The sequence below is a fragment of the Mustela nivalis genome, assembly GCF_964662115.1.
Source record: "Mustela nivalis genome assembly, chromosome: 14".
Classification (NCBI taxonomy): Eukaryota; Metazoa; Chordata; class Mammalia; order Carnivora; family Mustelidae; genus Mustela; species Mustela nivalis.
In genome coordinates this window covers 66,342,904-66,366,160 of record NC_139033.1, presented here as the reverse complement: position 1 = coordinate 66,366,160, position 23,257 = coordinate 66,342,904, and the positions used below count along the sequence as shown (strand labels likewise).

At 47.9% G+C, this 23,257-nt stretch overlaps 1 protein-coding gene across 3 annotated transcripts in view; it reads left to right on the top strand.

Moving 5' to 3' along the window:
- The window catches only part of CABLES1 (Cdk5 and Abl enzyme substrate 1), a 109,356-nt gene that overhangs the window by 60,276 nt on the left and 25,823 nt on the right, over positions 1-23,257 (top strand). For 2 of the 3 annotated variants that reach the window (XM_082698759.1, XM_082698761.1), the window contains one exon: positions 8,533-8,610. The exons of the other annotated variant lie outside the window; for it this stretch is intronic. In XM_082698759.1, the coding sequence (XP_082554885.1) occupies positions 8,533-8,610 (78 nt within the window). The remainder of the gene's footprint in view (positions 1-8,532; positions 8,611-23,257) is intronic. 3 annotated transcript variants of the gene reach the window in all.

The window sequence follows — 23,257 nt, the reverse complement described above, 5'->3', positions numbered from 1 at the left end:
GAGCCTGGGGGAGACCAGGTCATGGTCCCACCAGTGGAATACAGCAGTCAGAGGAGAAAACCGTCATGCACGTGGGTTGGGGCCAATGGGCCAGGGCTTAGGACACAGTGACCAGTCCTGGCCTGGGGCACACGAGAACAGGTAGTGGAGAGCTCCATGGCTCAAGGTGAGACTTCTGACCTCATGCTCAGCTTGTTTTCCTCCTCCTTCCCTGCTTTTGGCTGGTTTGTGTACCCCCTGCCCCCCAGATTCTTTTGCTGAGTCCCAAGCCTAGTACTTCAGAATGAGTTCTTTGGCTACAGAGTCATTGCAGATGTAATTAGTTGAGATTGTACTGAAGCCAGGCAGGCCCCTAATCTAATCTGCCGGGTGTCCTTGTTAAAAGGGGGAAGTTTGGGGCATCTGGGTGGCTCAGTGGGTTAAAGCCTCTGCTTTCAGCTTGGGTCATGATCCCAGGGTCCTGGGATCGAGCCCCGCATTGGGCTCTCTGCTCTGCAGGGAGCCTGCTTCCTCCTCTCTCTCTTGCCTGCCTCTCTGCCTATTTGTGATCTCTTTGTCTGTCAAATAAATAAATAAAATCTTTTTAAAAAGGGGGGGAGTAGTTTGCACAGATCTGCACGCAGGGAGAATGCCACATGGCTAAAGGCTGGTGTTACGTTGATGCCTGCCAAGGCGCTACTGGAAGCTGGGAGGGAGGCCTGGAGCAGACCTTCCTTAGCGCCTTCATCAGAGGGAGCATGGCCTGTGGACACCGTGGGCTTAGACTTGGGCTCCCAGACCAAGAGATGAGCAGTCCTGTGTGTCAGCATGTGCAGGTGGTCACTTGTCATGGCAGCCAGCCCTCCAAGACCTCCTCCCTTTCTTGCTCACAGGACTGCCAGGAGCTCCAATGCCTGTCCTGTCTTGGGGAGCTCGTCTGGCCACAGCTTTGGTCGCTGTCACTGTCACCATTCACCGTCTTAACCATTCCCGGGCTCCCTGAGCCCCAAGACTCCCTCCGTCCACAGCTTTGGAGGCCTTTTAGGACCGCGCCTGTGGCCTTCCCAGCTCTGCTGCTCTTGTGCTGCTGAGACCCCGTCAGCTTTGCACGATTACTGACGGGCAGTGTGTGCTTAGAAGGGGAGTTTCGTGAACTGTGGAAGAGCTCTCCGCAGAAACCACGTGTGTTGCTTAAACACTGTGCTTCACCTTTAGGCCTGTCAGTGGTCATCCATCCACGTTTTGATGCCAAGCCTCTTCTTTGCATCTGGACCTGCTGATCAGACTCCGTCTCTGGCATCAAAACCACCCATCATTGTTCCCACCTATTGCTGCCATGTCCTGACTGGGCTTCTTTATTTTATTTATTGTTTAAGATTTCACTTACTTTTAAATTTTTTTTTTTAAGATTTATTTATTTATTTGAGAGACAGATCACAGAGAGGCAGGCAGAGAGAGAGAGGAGGAAGCAGGCTCTCTGCTGAGCAGAGAGTCCGATGTGGGGCTCGATCCCAGGACCCTGGGATCATGACCTGAGCCGAAGGCAGAGGCTTTAACCCACTGAGCCACCCAGGCGCCCCACGTACTTTTATATTTTTTAAAAAGATTTTTATTTTACGTATTTTTAAAAGATTTTATTTTTAAATAATCTCTGTACTCACAACGTGGGGCTTGAATTCATGACCTGGAGATCAAGAGTCCTATGTTCTTCTGACTGAGCCAGTCAAGAACCCCTAAGATTTTTTTTTTTTTTTTTTAAAGTAATCTTGACACCCAATGTGGGGCTTGAACTCATCATCCCGAGATAAAGAGTAACATTCTCTACTGACTGAGCCAGCCAGGCGTCCTCAGATTGTACGTTTTTAAAGTGACTCAAGAATTCAAGTGCAGAATCCTGTTGGATTTTCACAGTGTTTTCCCAATATTCTAGCATCCCACCCCACCCCCCTTTTTAGTGACTTAATTGAATACTTTCTAAGCATTTGGTGTTTTTTGTAGCATTGCTCCTGTTTTTCCTTCACATTTCACTGGTCTGTGCAGTCATTATCGAACAAGTATGAGCAGCCAGTGTAACTGGCTACTCATACCCCTCTACCTGGGGAGGTACATAACTAACTGAAACAGGTTGGGGAGGTACAAAACTGGATCCTAGTAAGTGCACAGTTCAGTGTGGCTATTCTAGAGAACAGCCTCTAAGGCTGAGCTGTGAGCGAGACAGTTGGTCAAAGTGACTCACAGAGGGATGTGGAGACCCTGGTGGGTCAGGCACATGAGGCCAGCAGAGTTTTCTGGCATACTCAGCTCCTCCAGTAGGCCTTCTGCTCTTTCTCCTCTCAGTCTGGACTCATGCAGTCCCTCCGCCAGTGTGTCTTCTTGCCCCTTATTCCTCAGGGCTTGACTTAGGTGTCACTTCCTCCAGGAAGCCCACCTTGCCTCCCTCAGGCCAGGTTAGCTGTCCCTTGGAGAGCAATCTCTTTCCCAATCAGGCCACTCCCACCACCACAAGTTTTGTGAGGGTGGAGCTCCCATCTTTGTCATCCCTCATCAGATCCCCAGGGTCTGGCATAGAGTAAGTGCTAGGCAAGTGTTTGTTGGGAGGGAGGAGGGGCAGATCGCACACAGCTGTTTCTCAGGGGTCTTCCACCACTCCCTACGCTGTAGGATAAGCTGTGCCCCCGTAAGCCAGTGCTGAAGGCTTGTGCTGTGGTGGTGGTGTCGGCAGTCATGGGTGGCTGTGAGGATGTGGGTGGTGTGAGCACTCAGGATTAGTAGACAAACACAGCCACTGAGGATAAGACCACCATCTTGTATGGTGGCTATTTAGCCTGGACCTTCCGGTACTTTCTACCACCTAACTCAGGCCAGCTCTGTGGCCCCCATTTGCCCTTACTCTGACTGCCTGAGAGCCTGCCACATCTGCCATGGTCATGTTTCCCTTCATCCTGGGCTCTGTGTTCCTTGTTCTCAGCCGTTGGAATTCCACTCCTCCACTAGGGCCCAGCCCAGATTCCAAGCACCTGCCACTGGCCTCAGCCCTGCCTCTTGCTCAGGCTTCTGGTCCCTCTTCTCCACAGTCCCCTTCCTTCTTTCCACTCCCAGAATTGGGAGATTGTCTTCATCCCACTCCAGGATGCAGGGGACAGAGCTCCCTGTGAAGAGTGGCCTTGGAATAGCCACAGGTTGTCTGGCCTTGCCCTCCTCCCCACTGTAGCACATGCAGGAGTGAGTGTTCCTAAGGAGGAAGAGCATCCCCCACCCCCACGGCTAATAAGAGTTTAAATAGAGGAAACAAGAACATCTTGATTTTAATTTTCATTCATCTGCTATGTAATTGCCAGCCCTTCAGAAAGTGAGGGAGGGGGGTGTCGAGACACCACCACCCAACCACCTCAACCCCCAACCCCCCCCCCGCCCCCTCCCCTCCCTGACTGTGGGATGAGGAAGCAGTTGGGGGAGGGATGGGGGCTGGGAAGAGAAAGCGCCTGGCAGGCTCTGGTCCTGAGATTTCATAATACTCGTTAGTTTTCTGGCGTCAGTCTCAACAGCTTTACTTTCTGCATGCACCCGCCCCCGTTCATGAGTGCATGGCTGACCTGCCGAGCGGGAGGCATGAAGCGCTATGCAGCCATGGGAACAAAGTGACGGATGCTGGGCGGATGCACTGTCCAGGGCTGCCCTACAAATCGTTACGGAAGAGGGGGCCAAAAACCGCACAAGTGCGTGCTCTTGCAGCTCCAGAGGCCGAAAGTCAGCAGTCATGGTGGCAGCGGGGCCTTGTGCCTCTTGAGGGCTCTAGAAAAGGATCATCTGTCACCTAATCCAGCTTCTGAGGGGGGCTGGCAGTCCCTGGTGGCTTGGACTCTAGGCTGTGCCAGTCCAGTGTACGCCTCCATTGTCACACGGCTTTTCCTCTCTGTGTATGTGGGTGTCTGCAAATGTCTGTCTTTATGAAATCCAGCCACTGGGTTGAGGCCCACCCTGATTCAGTATGAATGCATCCCAACATGATTGCATTTGTGAAGACCATGTTTCTGGCCACATCTGCAGGTGCCGTGGACTTCATGCCTTTTGGGCAGGGGGGGACACGATTCAACCCCTGACACCAGCATTTGAAAGTGTGCTTTGCTTTTCTTCCTGGTCATGTAGGGAATGGACTACAGAATTGGGAAATGCAGTGTACATGTGCACCCAATGCCTAACATAGACTCCTGGGTCAGGGACACCCCTGGGCTGTGTTCGTGCTTACCCACCGTTGTTGCGAATGTGATTTTCTTTGCTCTAACTTCAGATCTTGGTAGCTTGTTTTTATGTCCTTAAGATCGTATTTCTGCTCTCATGGAATATTCCACCTGGGAGAGATTGAACTTTCTCACAGCTAATAGAGATGCCCCAGGGCTCTGGAAATAGAACAGAAAGCCAGCTTTCAGCAATTGAGGGAACGCTTGAGGGTCCAGAATGGCATGAGATCTTCCCTAGCTCTGGGCTAAGGGGTTGAGAGTGGATTTAATGATGGGTCTGTGATACTCTGTCAACCATGGGGCCCTTGAGCATCTCCAGGCTATTTGGAATACTCCAATATCTCACTGGCGGTGTGTGCCTTTGGAAGCTTTGTGGCCTGAAGCCCTCGCTGCTGCATACCAGAAACACTTTTCTAAGCAAGAAGCTGAAGCCACATGAAGGAGAAACATGGTGCTCTTCATGCCTCCTGGAGAGGTTTGGAAAACACTGTGTATCTTGAAGCAGTTCTGCCCTTGCGGGCTGCCGCCCTTGGAGCTTTTTCCTTTGTTTTGTTGTTTTTTTCCTTCTCTGGCAGATGTTTGTATGGAAATGTGATCTTTAATTTCTTAAAGACCTGTCTCTCTGGAGTTAATTCCTATTTTGAAGTTAGAGTCTTTTGTATAATGTTTTCTGGTCACCTTGACTCGGTGTTGAATGGCACAGAAGGGAAAACCCTGTGGGCTTTCTGCGTGCAATGTGGGCATACAAGAAATAACTACAGTGGTTGGAGGCCAACACGTGAAGGTAGCCAGTTTCTGAAGTCCCCTGGAAATGGAATGTGGCTGTCTTGTGTCATTCTTGACAACTACCATCTGATTTAATTCTCTCACAAATCCAGAAGCAGTTGAAGAAGGTGAACAAATCTGATTTCCTTGGGCATCATTGTGACGATGGATATTTCCCCAACACTTACAAAGAAGAAAGCTGCAAATTCACAGGAATCCTCCAGGTTTGGGACACAGCAGTTGGTCACAATGGACCTTTCTTTAGGTTCACACCGCTCCAAGTTGCTCGTGGAGGAGATAGAAGACAAGAACTTGCCACTTGCTGAATTTGCCTGCTCTAGCTAAAGCCTGAAGCCAGAGCTACTTTAGGCAACATGTTGGATGCATTCTTGGGAGTTCTGTTGGCCATTTCCAGCTCCCCAGGGCTTCAACAGCCACAGACTTGTGTGGAGCTGCTGTCAGGTCTCTGTTCTGGATTCCTCCTCTGAACCCTGCATGATGTTGGAATTGCAGGGTGGTTCCACCAAAAAATGGAGGGGAAGTACCCAAGGATGCTATGCTTTTACTTAACCTCCTTCCCTTTCCAGCTGCTTGAGAATGGCCAGCCGGAAAAGAACCTGCCTAACAGGACTGTTGGGAAACATTCCATATTCGTAGTTCCTAAACTTGACCTGTGCAATAGAATAACACATTTTTCTGAATGAGACTCAGGCTGTCAGCCTCTTCTCGACACCTAAATGGTGAGGACCACACAGATGAGTACTCATTTAGAAAACAGTGCAGCCCATTTGCTAATAGGCACGTTGTGGTTAGAACTTTGGAAAGAATACTTAATTTCACATGCATTTATGTTCTCTCGTTTCCTTGTTCTATTAGAAATGTCCCAACAAATTCAGTGTGTGGGAAGGAAGCACCCATTAACACTAAGTAATGAAGGAAATGCGCTAACACTAAGCCAGCTGAGGCTGTTCAATCCATTCCTTCCTCTCTTGCAGGAGATGTGGATACCGAGCGCCTCAAGGAATGAGTAGTTCTAGACTTTCCTCCTGGGTGGATTTCAGGGGCTGGTGGGGGTTGTTTGGAGAGTCCTATCCTTCCACCTAGGAAGGCACTCCAGCTGAGCAGAGCAGGAGAAGGAGGCACCAGGCAGCTCTGAAGTCAGGGTGGCTGTGATGGGTCACCCTGTGGCCCCACCCATTCCCAGCCTGGTCACCTACAGGCAAGGCTGGAAAGCCACCCTAGAAAATGTGGTGAAGGTTGACTTCTTGGTGTCCAAAGTCCAGTCAAACCCACAGGGGCAGACTCTTCTAGTAAGTCTCAGTGAAGGGCAAAGCATCAGGGCACAAGGTAGAGAAGGGCATGGCTTCAGATCCCCAACTGGTCTCACCTGATAGTGTGTCCCCTTTGGCATGTCACTTAACTTACTTTCATCAGATGAAGCATCTAGAATTGGGCATCTAATGGGTACTTAATAAGTACTAACTATTATTATATCTGTGTAAGTAAACATACAGAGGCATTATAGTGAGAATCTGCCACTGGTCACTGTGTGTGAGAGCCCGAGGAGGCTGACTGATGTTTAGCAAGGTGGTGTGCTCATGATTTATTTAGATGTTGGCCCTGGAAGCCTTGGTGGTAACTCTGCTTAGGGCATTCTTGTTCTTGCGGCAGTGACAAGGTTAGGGTCTGTGGTACCTGATGAAAAGTCTCTCCTAGAGAGGAGAGACAGCTCTGTGTGTGGGTTACACACTTGTAGTCACGTGTCATACCTCAGCTGCCCTTGGGCACACCTCTGACATCTTAGCAGGAATGTATATTTTAGCACAGAGGTCTGAAGAGGTTCAGAATCCAGGTGCTCTGCTGGTAAAACTTCCCTCAGTTTTACCAGGGAAGAAGGCGGTTCCCAGTAAAACTAGTTAATATTTATTGAGTGTCATTGTTTGCCAGGCATTGTTCCGAGGGCTTTCCCAGTACAGACTGACTTATTCTTTACAGCATTCCTGTGGGCTAGTTAGTAATTTTATCCTATCATTTTAGTTGTGGAAACTGAGGCTCAGAAGAGTTAGTAAGAGGTACGAGGTCGTACAAAGACGACACAGCTGATATTTGAGCCTGGGACTGTGGCTTCAGTCCTGTTAACACTGGCGACATGGGTCAGTGTGGGATGAATGGGTAGCCCTGGTCCTGCCTTCCCAGGGACGGGGACTGGGGTGCTGCTGTGAAGCCCAGCATGGCCCTGTTTATGGAGGAGCTGCCGTGGGCCCCACCCTGGGACTCACCCTCTGGAAGGGCAGGGAGGCAGCAGCGAGCAGCCCTTTGTGATTGATGTCCTCCCCAACAAGGAAATGAGGAACTCGGTGAAGGGGGAGGAAATCCTTCCTAGGGCCATGACTTCTGAGCTGGGTTTGGAAGAGTAATAGTTAATACTCTGAGCATACTAAGTTGGACACGGCAGGCAAAGGATGGGCATGCAACAGCAGGGTCTTTTCAAGGTGGGGGACAGCAAGTCCCTTTAACATAGATGGATGATAAAGTTGGGGGGTGTGGGGTCGTGTTTGCTGAGACCAGAGAAGGAGAAAGAGCCAGAAGACACAGGGCCTGCTTGGCCATGCCAGGGAACCCGACTTTATCCTGGGCAGGTCGACAGTGTAATATCGTAGTTGTAAAAATAAGGTCATAGTCTCCCAACCTTGATGCAGTTAGTAGTATTGGGGTTTTTTTCCCCTTTTGATTTTTCATCATGATTATTTTAGAAAAAGATTATAAGAGTAAATTTCATATCTGATGTGTGTTTCTACTGTGTTAAAGAATGTTAGGTTTTTAATCTTCTCCACTTTCTTTTTTTTTTTTTTTAAGCAGCAGTTCTCTTTGGCAAAAGTTATTTTCATATGCCAGGATAAGTACTTGAGAGAGTTTTTTTTTAATGTTTTCCTAAGTGGCCTTTGATTGCATAAGAGCATCACACAGAACTGTTTCCAGTCGTATCTTTATAGCAGGAATGGAGGCTAAGACTGATTATGTAATTGTTCCCTTAATTTATTCTCAGAACCTAACGTGCTGCCAGCATATAAAAAAAACCCCAGCGATCACAATGGCATCTGAGCGTCTCTTGCTCACGGTTTCTGGCACTATGGCTTTTGCATTGTTCACTGCAGAGGAGACATGGATGGTTTCGGTGTGGCATGACTGTTGGCAGCATTAGGCACCCCAGACTCATGGCTCTGTCTGCTCCATCTTGCTGTGCAACCCACAGCCAACAGCTCCTGCTCGGGAGGACTCATGTGTACTCCTTAGAGACCCGAGCCGGCGTCTCGCATGCTAACCTCTGGGTAAGGAGAGGCAGCGTGCTTTGGCTGCGCCGAGGTTGCATTTTGCAAGGAGCACAGAATACCATCTGTCAGAGGAGGCGGCGGGAGTGTGCAAATATTGCTGTGAATTCCATGAATGCTTAATTGCTACAGTTGTTTCTTTTCTTTTTTTTTTAATTTAAGAGTCCTTGCATTTAGTTTGTTGTTTGTTGTTTGTTCTTTTTTTGTTGTTTATTTTTTAGAATAGTCCTTATCAGTGGCAGAAGATCCTTCTGTAGTATATTTTCAGTGCTGCCCTATCGTGACAGTGCCCAAGTTGGGTATGTATATGCATGCTTGCTTTCTAGTTCTCTGGGTGAAAAGTTGTGACACCATGTGCATAATGTGGCTGCCCTTCCGTTTCCAAGAACTTGCCTGGCTCTAACACTGCAAACTGAGTACTTATAAACTGGGAAGAAAGTTCTGCTTTCTTTTCAGCCAGAAAGCTTTCTTGTTATTGTGAGAGAGAGAGAGAGAGAGAGAGAGAGAGAGAGAGTGTGTGTGTGTGTTTCTGTCTGTCCTCGCCGTCTTGCCTGCTGTTTACAAATGTGCATTTTGTCCCCTCTTACAATGCTGTAAAGCAAGAGCAATCCGGGGACCCACCCCATTGCTCGGGGCCGTGTCGGCTTTTGGAGAAAGGTAGGTGAAGAAAAAAATCAGAAAAACCATGTGAACGTCCTGCCTCTTTGCATCTTGGGCTTTGGGCTGGAGACTGACCAGCAGGCTGGAGCAAATACCAAAGCAAAATGTACAGGAACAGACCTATGTGATTCGCTGCAGGCCAAAAGAATGCTTGCTTCTCTAGCTCAACAAGCCTTTCCTTTTGCTCTGAAGAGAAGTAGGTAAGTGAGGCTCTGTCCTTGCAGAGCCTCCCCTTCACTCCCTGTGCCAAACTCTGTGCTGGTTCCTCTGAGTCTTCACAACCTTGCCCCTCACATGTCACTGTATCTGGTGTTTGTCGCCAGGGAGCTGCCGGTGTTTAGGGTAGGACAGCTCACCGCGTAGGATGCCAGGAATCGTGCGGCATGTTGACTCCACACTACAGGTGAAATGCTAGAATTGCCCCCTGGACATTGTGACAACGGCACACTACCCACTCGTGACCACTGCCAACGGCACACTACCCACTCGTGACCACTGCCCTGTGGGCCTCTGTGGAGGGCAGTGTGGCCTCTGGTGCTGACTGGTGCAAGTTTGTCCTCTCATGGCCAGCGTGGATGGCCACTGTGGCCTTGGCTTTATTTTTGTATTTTTCTGGGCTTCCCCTGCTAACCTTTCTGACTGATAGATTCGTCCTCCGGCCATGGTCCATTTTCTCATGTATTGAGTGCTTCCTATGTGACTAGGTGCAGGGGTAAAGACTAAAAGATGGGCCTGGTTCCTGTCTCCTGAAACTTAAAACGACGAGGGGGAAACATGTTAAAATTTACGACGAGGCGGAAACATGTTAAAATTTCCCATATGATTAATTACTACTTTCAATTAAGACTTTCAGTTAATGTTCAGTCAGGGGACTGCCAAGTCTTTCTGACTGAGAACCCATCTGGTTTCTTGAACGTAATCTGACTTCTCTGTGCTTTCATCTTAGAACTGTTCGTGTTTGTTTCATACTGGAATGGTGCTTTTCTTTCCAAGTTCTGAGGCCCCCTCACCTTGGTACCTAAGTACTTATCCGCATTTTATAGATAGGACCACTGATCCTTAAGAGTTACGGTATCAAACATCGCTTTGGGCCAGAATGGGAATTTGAGCCCAAGTCCGTCCAGCCCTGGGACTTCCCGTGACTCACTCTGTCCAGCAAGCAAAGTAAGTTCCATATTCACAGAATGCCGTCTGTGAAATGGAGCTTTGATAATAACTGCCTCATGGAGGTGAAGTCAGACTCCTAGGGCAACTGACTATGCACGGTCCAGCACAGCTCCTGACAGAGGTACATGGGGCCAACTCGTCAAGGACCCCAAATTTCTTAAGTAAATACAACGTGGGAATCAGTGAGGAGAACTTGGGAGACTTGTCATTTTCTGCTTGGGCAAATCACTTGCCTCTGCAAGCCTCTGCTTGTTCCTCTGTAGGATGGGTTTCACAAGTTACTACCAGTGTTGTTAGCTTTGAAGATCCCTCCCTGCATTTTATACAGAGCTCGTGGGAACACAGTTTAACTTAAACTGTCCAGGAAGAGATCATCCCTACTATCTGTGTTTGATATCCTTATTAGAAATACGTGGCCCTCCTCATCTTTGACACTGGGGGAGAGGGGCATCTGTCACTACCTGGGTCGCCTTGACTCCTGCTGGGAGGGCCCTGTGTGTTAACCAGGGAGATGTCACCGGGTGGCCATCTTGCTCAGCTGTGCAGCTGGTGGCCCCAGAGGAAGTAGCAGAGTGCATTTGGGGGCTCACAGGGCATAACCTCTTCCATCTTTGACATGAATAAACTCTACTCCTTCCTACTTTATAAATGAGGAAACCAATGTGCAGTAAAGTTAACTTTCTTTAACAAAAAAACACTGGGTCCGTTGTAATGCTTGACAGACAAAAGAACATACCTGTTTCTGTAGCATATTCTGCTTAAGAACTCACACAAGGAAGTATGAACACAGCTCAAAATATTGTAATTTAGCAGTGAGACGAAGAAGCAGTTGTGCTTTGTAAATTTTTTGATGAGCAGACATCCTAGAATGAACTGCCACTTAAAATTAGGATTATTTTCACTAATTGTTTGAAATCACTATGCTCAAATAACAGAAGTATTTATACCAGTAAATTCTATACATCTGTATTTTACGGCACTTTAGCTCATGCCTGTACAAACTAGTACCTTCTGCTGGAGTTCTCAGTGTGACTGAGACTCAAATCTTAGAATTGCAGGGCTGGAAAGGATTTCAGAGATGATGTGGCCTGGCCTCCCTGCTTCATAGTTGGGGCCCCTCGGGCTCAGGGGTGGACGCCCAGCAGAACCAGCCCCTCCAGAACCCAGTACTCCAGCCACCTTAACCCACTGACTTTGTGGTTACTGGTCGCCATTTTTCTGCTGTGCTCACACACATGTACTGAGCCACAGGTGCCTGATTATTCCAGACAAGCAAAAACCCCCTGCTGAAAGGGATGATGTCCAACTCCAACTTCATCATAAGGAAGTTTTAAAAACAGGAAACTCAGAAGTTCATCCAGTGTGTACTTGAACCTCTTTTACAAAGCATCTATCAGGATGGCCTTATCTCTTTCCGGCTCTGTTTTCTGGCTTCTCATGCTGTGCTGGAGCTTCCCAAGTCTGGCTCTCACATCTTGGCTGGACCTGCCTCCCACCCTGACCCCGAAGCTTTGTTCTTGGTTTTAAACTGAAATGGGCACACACTTTGCCTCCAGGCATCCATTGACCAAGGCAGACCGGCCAGTCTCAGGAGAGGTTTTACTATTTATTCATATACTCACTCATTCATTTCTTCTGCCCCTGTGGGTGGGTACAGGCTTTGACGGAGGCTGGGAGGGTATAGGGATGAGTAAGACTCACACTCTAGAAGCTTATGATCGAGCCAGAAGCCAGACATGGAAACAACCAATCTAGCACAACTGGGGACCCCCAAAGAGGTGTTATGGAGTGCTTTAACTCCCCCCAGATCTTTATCAGCACCCACATTTATAGGGAATCTACTTTTGGCAGTAAAAGCTAAGAGTTTGCTCTGTGAGTCTCATCCCCTTCCAAGTATATTGCCACCCCGGCCTGCCTCCCAGATAGGAATCCGGGTACTGCTGCTGCACAGCAGGATTCACGCATTCACTCCATAGAACCTATCGGACCTACTATGTGCCAGGCAGTGTTCTAAGCAGTAAGGACACAGTGGTGAACAAGATGTCCCTTAGCCCGTTACCGTGTGAGGGCAGGAGACCATCAGACCTGAGAACCAACAATGAAATGAGTCCTCAGCAGTGAGCAGCTGGAGCACAGAGGAAGGTGCTCAGGGAATTGGGACCAAGGGATCCGGGAGTGCTCCCCAGAGACCAAAGCTCTTTATCAAGATGAAGAAGTGTGAATATGCCCCTCCCCTTGGAGAAGGGGAGGGGCATAATCCAGCCTCCCCGGTGACTTAGGAGGATATAGATGGCCTGGCCCCTTGTGAACTTCTTGGGGTTGGGGTGGGGATTCTCGGTAAGGCCTGGCATTGAGAGAATTGGGTAAAGCACCATCCCGCAGGACTCCCACTGCTGACCCACACTGCAGCAGTTTGCTCTAGGGGGCAGGGTAGGGGGTGGAGACCGAAGTAGGCTGTCCTGGGACGTCCCGGCCACAGACCCATCATTCAGCCTGCCCCAGATCTCAGTGTGTACCGTGTGGAGGCTTGAGTAGACTCTCCAGAGATCCTGCACACTCCATTCTCACCCTTGTCGATTTTGCTAATGTGGAAGCTGTTAAGTCTGGCCGAACGAGGAGTTTATGAATGAGGCATGCTTTTCACATTTTCCATCCACCGACGATCAGCTGCTTCTAGAGCTCCTATATGAATAATGAGTCTCCATTCAGTTTTTTAAAATTTGAGACTTTTTCCTTTTTTTTTTAAAGCACAGTCTGGTGACTTTGTAGCTTTGTTTGGTACATGGTTGCCTGGTGAGGGCTGGATCACCCCAGAGTTGACATGCAGAGTTTGGGGTCATTTGGATGCCATTAGGTTAACACTTCCAAGCTGACAGTAGTAGAATCTTCACAGTGATTTCTAGAGTCCCTGCTTGAAGCAGATTGTCCTGGATGTTTAGTGAGTACTGCAGTCTTCAAACTGTTCTTTCCTGCCTTGATTTATAGGTGAAGATTCTTGAGAAAAAGAATCTGTGTCCTTAGGATTCCCCGACCAGGTAGTTCTGCATGTGTGTGAACATGATAACGGTAGGAACACATGCTGAAGCATAAAATAATGCTTACAGTACACCAAGAACTATGCTGAGGGCTTTTATACATTCGTTCATTGCATCATCGCCAGAAGCTCAAGCGCTGGATTCTGGGATGGTCAGTTTGCAGATACGAGGTTGGGGCAGGGACTAGCTTAGCAATGACCAAGGTAGCAGGGAGGGCGAGCTGACAGACCGCAGGCTCTGGGTTCCGCCTGCTGGCTCGGATCCTGCTGGCAGTGACTGGTGTAGGATGCTGGCTGGCTAGCGCGTACCTGGATGTTGGTGGAGCTCAGTATATGCCCTCGGAGGGCCACCTCCTGGGGACCCAGGGGCCTTGGTGCTGGGTGGTGACTTTCTGGAAGCCGCCAGTTCACCCTGTGGCCTGGCTCCTCCAAGGGCAAATTGCAGGTATCTCTAGGGGGAGTCTTGGGTGAAAATAATCTACTATTGCCCTCACCTGAGGGTTTGTTGGCTAGAGAATAGGGTCTACATAGAGCAGAGAGGAGGTCACATGATGCAGGTGTCCCTGTGGTGCAGCCAGCCTGGCTGCATGTGGGCGTCGCTGGCTCAGGATCCTGAAGTGTTGCTTGCTCAGGTCTCCTCAGTACCCACGCAGCCACGGCCAGGTCACCCACAAACCACCAGGAAGCAATCGAGGGACTGGTAGGCGTCTTCCTCCTGTCTTTACACTGTGCTGGAAGATGCTGCTCTTTGAGAAGGTGTGCTAAGTAGTTACATCAGCACCAAACATGTCTTCACTTCACAAAAGGATTGGTGACAGGGTTTTTTGTTTTGTTTTGTTTTTTTAAACATGGTTTTCTTGCCTGCTTAATGAGCTCTCTTCCTTCTTGAAATATCATTTGCTTTACAGAGTTTGCTTGCATACGACATTTTGAGAAATCATCTGTTAGATAAAACTAGGTGCTTCTAATAACTGTCCTCCATTCCTGCTCTTACAGTTTAGGAATTCAGAGTCTTGCTGTGGCTCTGCTGGGCACGAAGGGATGGAGTGCAGGACAGATAGGCTGAGACGAGAGTCTCCTCCCTGACTGTTGGTGGGGAGGCGGTGGACCTGGGATGGTCCACAGAATGTCCAGGACAGACAGAGAAAGCAGTATAGATACCCAAGAGTGACCCAGTGGGAGGCAGTGCAGCGGGGACAAACATGGAGCCATGCTCTGGGCTGCCTCTGTGGAAACATGCTAGATGTCGCCACCCCACAGTCACTGGAAGCTCTGACCCCCCGGCTCCAGTCCATGCTATTCGCGCCTCCAGCTTCCACGTGAGGACTTCTGCTCCGCGGAACACAGGCTGCTTCCAGGGGTCTGGGAAATGTAGTCTTTGGCCTTCCTGGGTACTGTGGGCCCATCTGTGGTCTCTGCCATCAGTGGCTCACTGGAGAATCCACTTGTCCCCACACTGAACCTGTGGAGGCCACCAGAGGACCCCAGGCCTTAACCTGGCATCAGTCCCAGGTAGGAACCATCAGGAAGTAAGGGACCCTTTATTCTGCCCCTCACTGCCCCCCTCAAACATGCTTCCCTGAAAGAAGAAACTCTCAGTGTTTGCAAACAGGCATGTAGTTTGTAAAGAAATAATGACAAAAAGGAACAAAAAGACCTTGCAGTGAGCCAGATACTCACTCCAGCCTTCATTCTTTCTCAGACTTCTAAATTTTCCTGGGTATTTTTTGGTTTCATCTTGGAGAACTTGCCCTTCCTTTACTATTTCTCTAGTATGGATCTATTGCTTCAAGTTTTCTTTTATCTGAAAATATCTTTGTTTCACTTTCATTTTGTTTTTATTGGTTTTTTTTTTTTCCAATTTTATTGAGAAGGTGGTGTCTAGTCAGTCTCCATACATCTCCAAATCCCAGGCGAAAGCAGCACCCCCAGCCCTGGGCCCAAGACTGGTGCTGCCAGGCCGTCTCATCCCCTTTCCCGGCCTCCTCAGTTCTCACCAGTGCCTCTGCTGGCTCCTGACTGAAGCGCTCAGCTGGGACTAGTGTTGAGTTAGGAAAACAGGACCGAAGTCAGATACGTAGGTGCCCTTGCACCCTGGGTGTTTGTTGTTTTTTGCGACTCTAGGTTTCTGACTCCTACTGAAAACCTCTTTCGTGATTTTCTAGATTAATGAGCACAGAGACAGGGCCTTGGGCTCTGGCCTCACTTCTCCTCTCAGACCCGTCTTCTTCCCTGTGGCTTCTCATGTTGGCCTTAACAGGATGCCCGGCCCCGTAATACGTTCTCCTTGCCTTTGGGGTTTTTATACTTGGTGCAGAACTTGAAAGACTGTTCTTGTCCTTCAACCCATTGGAGCTTCTTACTAAGGGAACTCAGACCTCTCCTCAAGGGCCCTTTCTCAGGCCACGGTCACAGTCCCCCTTAATGCCCTGCCTCAAGGCCCTACCAAGATGCCGCTCGTGTCCTGTGGTACCCTTAGGCCTGTCCTAGCACTTAACAAATCTATTTTTGTAATTTGTCCTAACCCTCCTTGAGGGTGTCGATTGTCTTATTGCTCACACTGCAGTGTGCTTAGTAGACCTGGTATTTGTTGAATAAATGAATATAGACAGGATTTCTGAGGACTGTGCCTCCAGACTTTTGAGAGTGGCTAATTTTATGGATATGTCATTGCCCCCGAAAATGATGGCCAGACTGTCCCCTTCCATAGGAGCAAGTGCTCTCTGGATTCCTCAGCCTGGCACCCCATCCCTGTGGGTATCTTGATAGGAATGGCAGCACGGGACAGGCCGGAGGGGCCTGGAAGTGTCAACAAGGGTGAGCGGTCATGGGCTCCGCACCCACTTTTCTGCAAATAGCTGCCCTGGCCACGGTGAAAGCTGGTAAGTCTGCAGTGACTAACGGGGGTGTCAGGCTGCAGGCGCTAAGCCCCAGCTAGGTTTCCTCCCCTGACCTACCCAGCCAAATGACCTCCACATGTAGCTTCACCACCCGTGTATCACTCATTTTGTGCTCTTGGAGTTCTTCTCAAATACTAACACCCTGAATATTAACCCCAGGAATGCCAAGGGCCTTTTGCTGATGTCACACCTGGTCTTCCCAAGCCCCATCAGGGTTTCCTGGCTTTAGCTGGCTTGCTTTTCTAGCCCTTGATCAACATGTGATTTTTTTCCTTTCATGTATACTTAAAGCAATGGACATCTTTGGGTTGACTTTTGTATCGAGTTAGAAGGGGGTGGTTTTCCCAAAGGGGCAGTGGGGAATTTCATCTCATCACTGGTGCCCTTTCCATGTTGGATGAAGTGACGCTTTTGCTTTGGTCTTTCTCATCACCAACTCACACCTTCACACGTTCCTGTATAGTCTGGTCCTCGCTGTCCAGTGTTTTCTGGGGCCTAGCATGGCCAGGTGTGATCAGGGGCATGTGTGGGGAAGGTGCTGGGATTTTCTTGCATGCTTAGATTGAAGACTGGCATCAGGCTGCCCTAACTCCTTTCAAGTAAACTGCAATTGGGCCCCCAAGTCCCACTAATCATTAGCAGGAGTGAGTTGTCACTCATAACGGCAGGCCTTTGGGCTGAGCTCAGTGAGCAGAAACCACTTCCAAGGGTATAGAAGCCCCTCCTCGACATGAGGGCATTGCCACTTCTTGGGGCATCCCCAGGCTAACTCACCAAAGGATACATGACCCAGAAGGTTCGCCACATAATGCTATTTCACATCAGTTCGGTGGTAAGGAGCACACTTCAAAGATAGACATTTAGAGCTAGACTGTTTAGTCCTGTGGTTTTCAGACCTTTTTTTTTTTTTTTTTAGCTGGAGAAACCATTCCTCCAATACAAGTTTACACAGAATTCCCATAAATAAAATAGCTAACCACAGCTATTCCAGAAAAGTGGGTGGGAATGAGAAGCCCACTCATTTTTACTCCATCCTTCATGATCCCAGTAGGAAAACCACAGCCCTCCATCCCTGCCTTCAGGGCTGATGGGCAGCTGAAGCAGAGGAGCATAGGTTGCACAGGATAGAGTTGGTGGTCAGGCAGACTCTTCAGTCCCAGCAAATTAATTAGCTTTGCTGGTGCTCACTCGTCTGTAGAACTGGCTATGATGTCAGCTTTGGAGTTTTGAGAGTATCAAAGGAAGTATTACATATGAAAGCTTTGAGCAACCTGCCAGGCAGTATGTAATAAGTACTCATTAAATGTCCACTTTGGTTCCATTTTTTTCCAGTCATGGAGCTATTTCATTGCTCTAAGTCCGCTCCAGCGTAGCAGGTCTCAGTTCAATTTTTGATGAGTTAGCCAGCACTATGTTCCTGCAAACACAAAGGATTCATCTTCACATCTGCTTTTATCTGGTCTTTAAATTGTTTTCCTTAGTGGTACATGGCTTATTTTTAAAAATCTAGAATGTATGTGAAAATGAAAGGAAGGTAAAATTTACTGAGCCTTTACCTCCCAAAACAAAATCTTCATTAACATTTTGGCCTATTTCCTTCCAGTCTTTTTTTTTTTTTTTTTAAACTTCTTATCCCATAGTACACATGCTTGTATGGGATACGAGGAGATGATTGTTTTGTTTTGATCTTTCTTGCTGGTGGGAAGAAGCTTTGCCAAATCCCACCTTTCAAAACAAGCTATTGGAAGCTGGTCACTGAGAAGAGGAACAGATGTTGCCCGTCTCTTTCACTATAACTGTAACGTCAAACCTTCCCATAGCTGTAAACACTCTTCTCAGATTAAGCTTGTAAATTATACTATTTTCTGGGAAAAGTCCCAGCCTTAAACCGGCTCCTCTTCTCTCAACCAGCAGTTTGCCAAGGCCCGATGGAGTCTTTTCGCCTTTTATCCACATGAGTCACCGCCTTCTCTTTTCTAGTGTAGATCTGTGGTTTGGCGTGGCAACCCTTTGCTTACAAAATAAATTGCAAGTTAAGTTTCCTGACTCTATTCAGTAGGCAGACCCCACTTTGATACAGCTCATCCACACCTCTACCTAAGACCATTGCCGTCGCCTCTTGTACCCCGGCCCTGTCCTCTGGGCTGCTGTGCCGACACCCTGGGACCAGGAGCTGCAAAACAATTTATGGGTTGAGAAGTGGAGAGAGGGGAGAAACTATGGACAGGAACAGCTTAGGAGTAAGGATCCTGGGGTCCTGAGAAGGAAAAGGAGCCCCAGAGAGAGAGAGGGAAATAATGCAAACTTGACCTCAACCCTTTAACATGTTGTTCAAGGTCAGCTCCAAACCAGGAAACCATGAGAGAGACTCCACTTTTTCCTATTTCTTTCCCCCCCTTAAACCTTCTGACCTGTTGCTCCTATAACCAGAGCTCTTGCTTCGCCCAGGGCTAGTTTGGTGACATTATAGGCTAAAAGAGCACTGTGTGGGCGATCCCCATTTGTAACATAGTGTCAGTGGGAAAATGCATTCCAAGTTCCAGACAGCCAGCTCAAAAGCTTTGGAACACAACCACTGGGGCGTGAGAGACTGCAAGCGTTGTATTGAGGGCCAGTCCCAGGACCATCTCTGCATACGGGAACTGAGACAAGTGCCCAGATGCACTTTATTTCCTGAAACAGACATCAGTAGATATTTCTGTATATAGGGATCTGATTCAGAAGGAAGTAGTAGTGAACCGAGTTAACTTGTGACTCCGGGTTATGTAAAGTAACCACGCTGGATGATTCCAGCTTGTTGATGTGTGTGTAGGAATGGACCCATTCAGATAACCAGACCTGACTAAATGATAGTGACTGGGTTTGCTTACTACAGATGTATCTGAGACCATGCTTTGAAGGAGATGGCTTCCCAGTGTAGAACAGGTTATCTCTGGGGGTGTGTTTTAAAATAACAGTGTCCAGGGGCACCTGGGTGGCTCAGTCATTTGAGTGGCTGACTCTTAGTTCCAGCTCAGGTCATGATCTCAGGGGCATGAGGTTGAGCCCCGCATTGGCTCCGAGCTTAGCAGAGACTGCTTGAGATTCTCTGCCTCTCCCTCTACACTCCCTCCCCACCGCCCCTCGCTCTCTCGCTCTCTCTTAAATCCTTTATTTTTTATTTTTTAATATTTTATTTGCTAGAGAGAGAAAGAGGGGAGCAGTAGGCAGAGAGAGAAGCAGGCTCCCTGCTAAGCAAAGAGCCCAGTGCTGGTCTCTATCCAGGTCCTGGGATCATAACGTGAGCCGAAGGCAGACACTTAACCAACTGAGCCACCCAGGTGTCCCAATAAATAAATAAATCTTAAAAAAATAAATAGCAGTGCCCACATGGTATTTGTTTATGTCCTTAGCTTTTGGCATGGGGGCCTTTCAGATGAGGTCATCCTCTTGGGTCTGTTTCCTGAGTGTTGATCATTGAGAGATCAGCCGTAGAGAACAGCTGCTTCTGAGAGGGGGCCTGGAAGCCTGAATGCCCCCTGCCATCCCACTCTTCCTCCCTAACCACTTTCTCCAGAACATCTCTTTTTTGTTGTGGAAAATTACACATTCACAAATTGTTTCTTTTCTCACACCAACCATATTCCCACACAGAGACAGATTCTGGAATGATCTCATAGATGAATCATGCCGTTATCCGGCTGTTTATAGGAGCTGCCTTTAGACAAAGATTTTGGTGTAAGCTACATTAAGACCGCTTCATTGTCTGCCAGTTACCCTTGGGGGGCTGGCTTATCGATGGAGTGCTGAGTGTGAGGCGCAGGCCTTGTAGACTAAAAGCTGCTTTGATTTCATTTTTTCCTGTCAGCCCTGGGCTAGTTCCATTGACTCTGAACTGTGGTAGTGTAACACTCTGCTCTCATACAAGTAAGCAGACCCAGTCCAAGATGGCAGCTGTAATGTATCTGAAGAGGTGAGACATAGGACTTCTTAAACTATGATAAATACTTAAATCACTGAGTTCCAGTTGATGCATAATCTCTTAATTAAAATTAGCTCACAAGTGGTATTTCCTAATCCAGCTTTCAGGCTTTGCTCTCTGCAGTAAGTCTCTTTTTTTTGAAAGATCTAGAAATCCTATTAATATTTAACTGGCTTTTAAATTATTTATGCATCAAAGTGTTTAAACTATTGTTGTCCCTTAACGAGCAAGTGCCCAGTGGTGCTTCTGTTTGGCATTACAAGGTCTCAAGTTTAGAGCACCATTAAAGGATCACAAGTGGCAGTCAGGCCATCCTGGAAGCTAAAAGCCCTGGAAACTAGTTAATTGGATTACTCACACAGTTCCATCTACTTTCCAGATGTTAAGTATTTAAATCATACCTTTCTTTTATTAGGAGTAACATTGGTTCACTAATCATATACTCCTTAAGAGAAAGGGCTTACCTTAAACTTATTTTTTTTCTTTTTTAAAGACTTTGTCAGAGCGAGGGAGCGTGTGTGCATGCGCAAACCGGGGAGGAGGGGCAGAGGGAGAAGCAGACTCCCTGCTGAGCAAGGAGCCCCATGTGGGACTCCATCCCGAAGCCCCAGGATCATGACCAGAGATGAAGGCAGACATTTAACAAGCCACCCAGGCATTCTGAAACTTCTTGTTACTTAATAGGGAATCTAGTTTGATCAGTTCCATGCATTATGGCTCCATGAGTATCAGAAAAGGTAATGAAAGATCATCTTGCCTGTTAAACGCGATGAAATCGGGAGTTGGCCATAGTGTGGTGGCAGTGACCTAGGTAATCCCCTTTGGGTACCAGGATATCTAGATTGGCCATGGGCTCTGACCAGATGATTCCACAACTGCAGAATCATCTGCATTTACTGTTTGCCATGAGAGCTGAGACCAAGACAGGTCCGGCAGGGGGATTTGCAACCATCAAATCACAGGCTTTTAAGGAGAGAGCTACACTCTGAATGTGGGCCCATCCTAAGAAGAATAGGGTTTTGCTCCACAAAGAACCAGCCTCTATTTCTGCCCCTTGCTTAAGGGCATAACTGCTGCTTGGCTATCTCCCCAAATGCATTTTCATCTTCTGTTTTCATTGCTTCCCCCATCTTCTGGGAGCCCCTGCACCGTCCTGCCTTAAGTCATCTCCCAGCCACCCCCATCCCTACCATTCAGACTTTGTAAGAAAACCTTTGTGCTGGGTTTTCAAAGTGTGTCTGTTGCTTACAGCCTCTGCAAAACAAACTTGAATAGATGAGAAATGAGCTCTTGCAGCTAAGTAGGTCTGAGCTATAGCGTCACCCGGGCCTGTGGAAGAGAAGAAAACAGACCCTTGCATTGTCCGTGGTTCCTGACCGATGCTTCTGTGAGTGCATTGGTCCAAATGAGATCCTTCCCTATGACCTGCCTAGCTACGTTCGTCTGTGAGTGCGAGCTACGGCTTGTAAATTGTAATGCACACAGCTTTGGCCAGTATCCACATATGGTATTTGAACTTGCCTCCATGCCATTTTTAGAAGAAGGCAGAACATAAATTAATATTTGGACTCTACATGTATCTGGGGAAAATAATCTAGGCTTTTCAAAGAAACTGGAAAGTCCGACTTCATTCTGCTTTCAATTACTTACAGCTGCAGTTCCGTGTTCTCCAGTTTTCTCTCCTGCTCCAGGAGGGTTAATGCTGGCTTTTGAGCCAAACAGATATTTCTGTTTCCATACACGATTTTAATGAGAATTCAGGACAATGATGTTAGAAAGAAAACATCAAGATTTTATCATGACTCCCTGGGGACTAATGCTTAATCCTTTTCACTGAAGTTTTTAAAAGATTCTTTCTGGGTGAAGAAGCAGGACCGTTCACAGTTCCCTTCTGTAGGCAGCTCTTCCTGGATCCCCAGACAGGGAGTGTCTGGGGCCATAGTCTCTTGCTTGCTTTACAGTCACGCCTACAGTCTTGAGCGGCTGCCTTACCTGTAAATCAGGTGGCTCAATGTGCATGCAGTCTCTGTGTACATAGGTCAAAATGGACAAACAACAGCATTTTCATGTGGCTAGTGTTAATATAAGGTTTCAGCAAGCACTTAGCTAAGGAACCTAGAAAAGTTTATCAGCCTCTTTATGAAAGATGCCATTTTCATATGCCAAAAACCTTAATATAGAGAAAATAAAAAGCTAGGAAACCCAACATACCGACCTAGCTTAGATGAAAACTGTGGCTCGATCGGTGGACATGCACGTGCACACAGATGTGTGTAAAAGTGTGCTCCTAATTCAGTGCCACCAAAATGGCAGCCTGGAAGTTAGGGACAAACTCTTCTTAAGTGGGAGGCAGAAAAATTGGAAAGTCTGCCCTCAGCCACTGCCATGAAGCTGTGGGTTTTCTGGAGCAGATACATTTATTACCACGTGGATGAGGTTTTGAGGTTCAAATGGAGCAGATAGCAGGGCACCAGATGTGGTGTGCGGAAAATGTCTCATCTTTAAAAAAAAAAAAAAACTTAATATGAACTGTTAGTGCCGCACGTCCCCAAGATTACTGAAGGGAAATTAAAACATAATCATCACTGGGCATCCTCCTCTCTCTCCACCAGGATGTGTAAAGGACCTGGAGTCTCTCTCACGCCTCAGATTGGGGGCCCTGCTGCTCTGTGCCTCACCTAGGATGTGCATTTTATCACTGTCAGGAGCCTTGTTCAAGAATGTTAAAGGGGTGCGGGGTGTGGGTCCCCTTTGAACACGAGTCCCACAGTCGTCCTTTCCCTCCCCATCGAGGGTGGTCCTGTGCTGGCTCCATCTGCACGGTCCTGCCTGTCTCCCACCTCCTGTGGGACACCTGACACAGTCTCTTCTCCAGTGAGCCGGGCCTGGAAAGTAAACACCCGGAGGCAGTGGCCAGGCTGCTTGTGGAAGGCTTACTTGGTCCAATACAGTAGCTGCTTGCTATGTTATTAGCTTACTAGCTAGCTGTTGAAATTTAAATTGACTGAAATGAGGAGTCCCTGGCCGGCTCATTCGGTAGAGCATGTGACTCTTGATCTTGGGGTTGGGAGTTCAAACCCCACGTTGGCTATAGAAATGACATAAAAATCTTTAAATAAATAATAAATGAACTAAAATAAACAATTCAGTTCCTCAGGCAAGTGATCACACTTTAGGTACCCCGTTGCCACATAGCTGCTGGCTAGCACACCAGACAGCTCCGA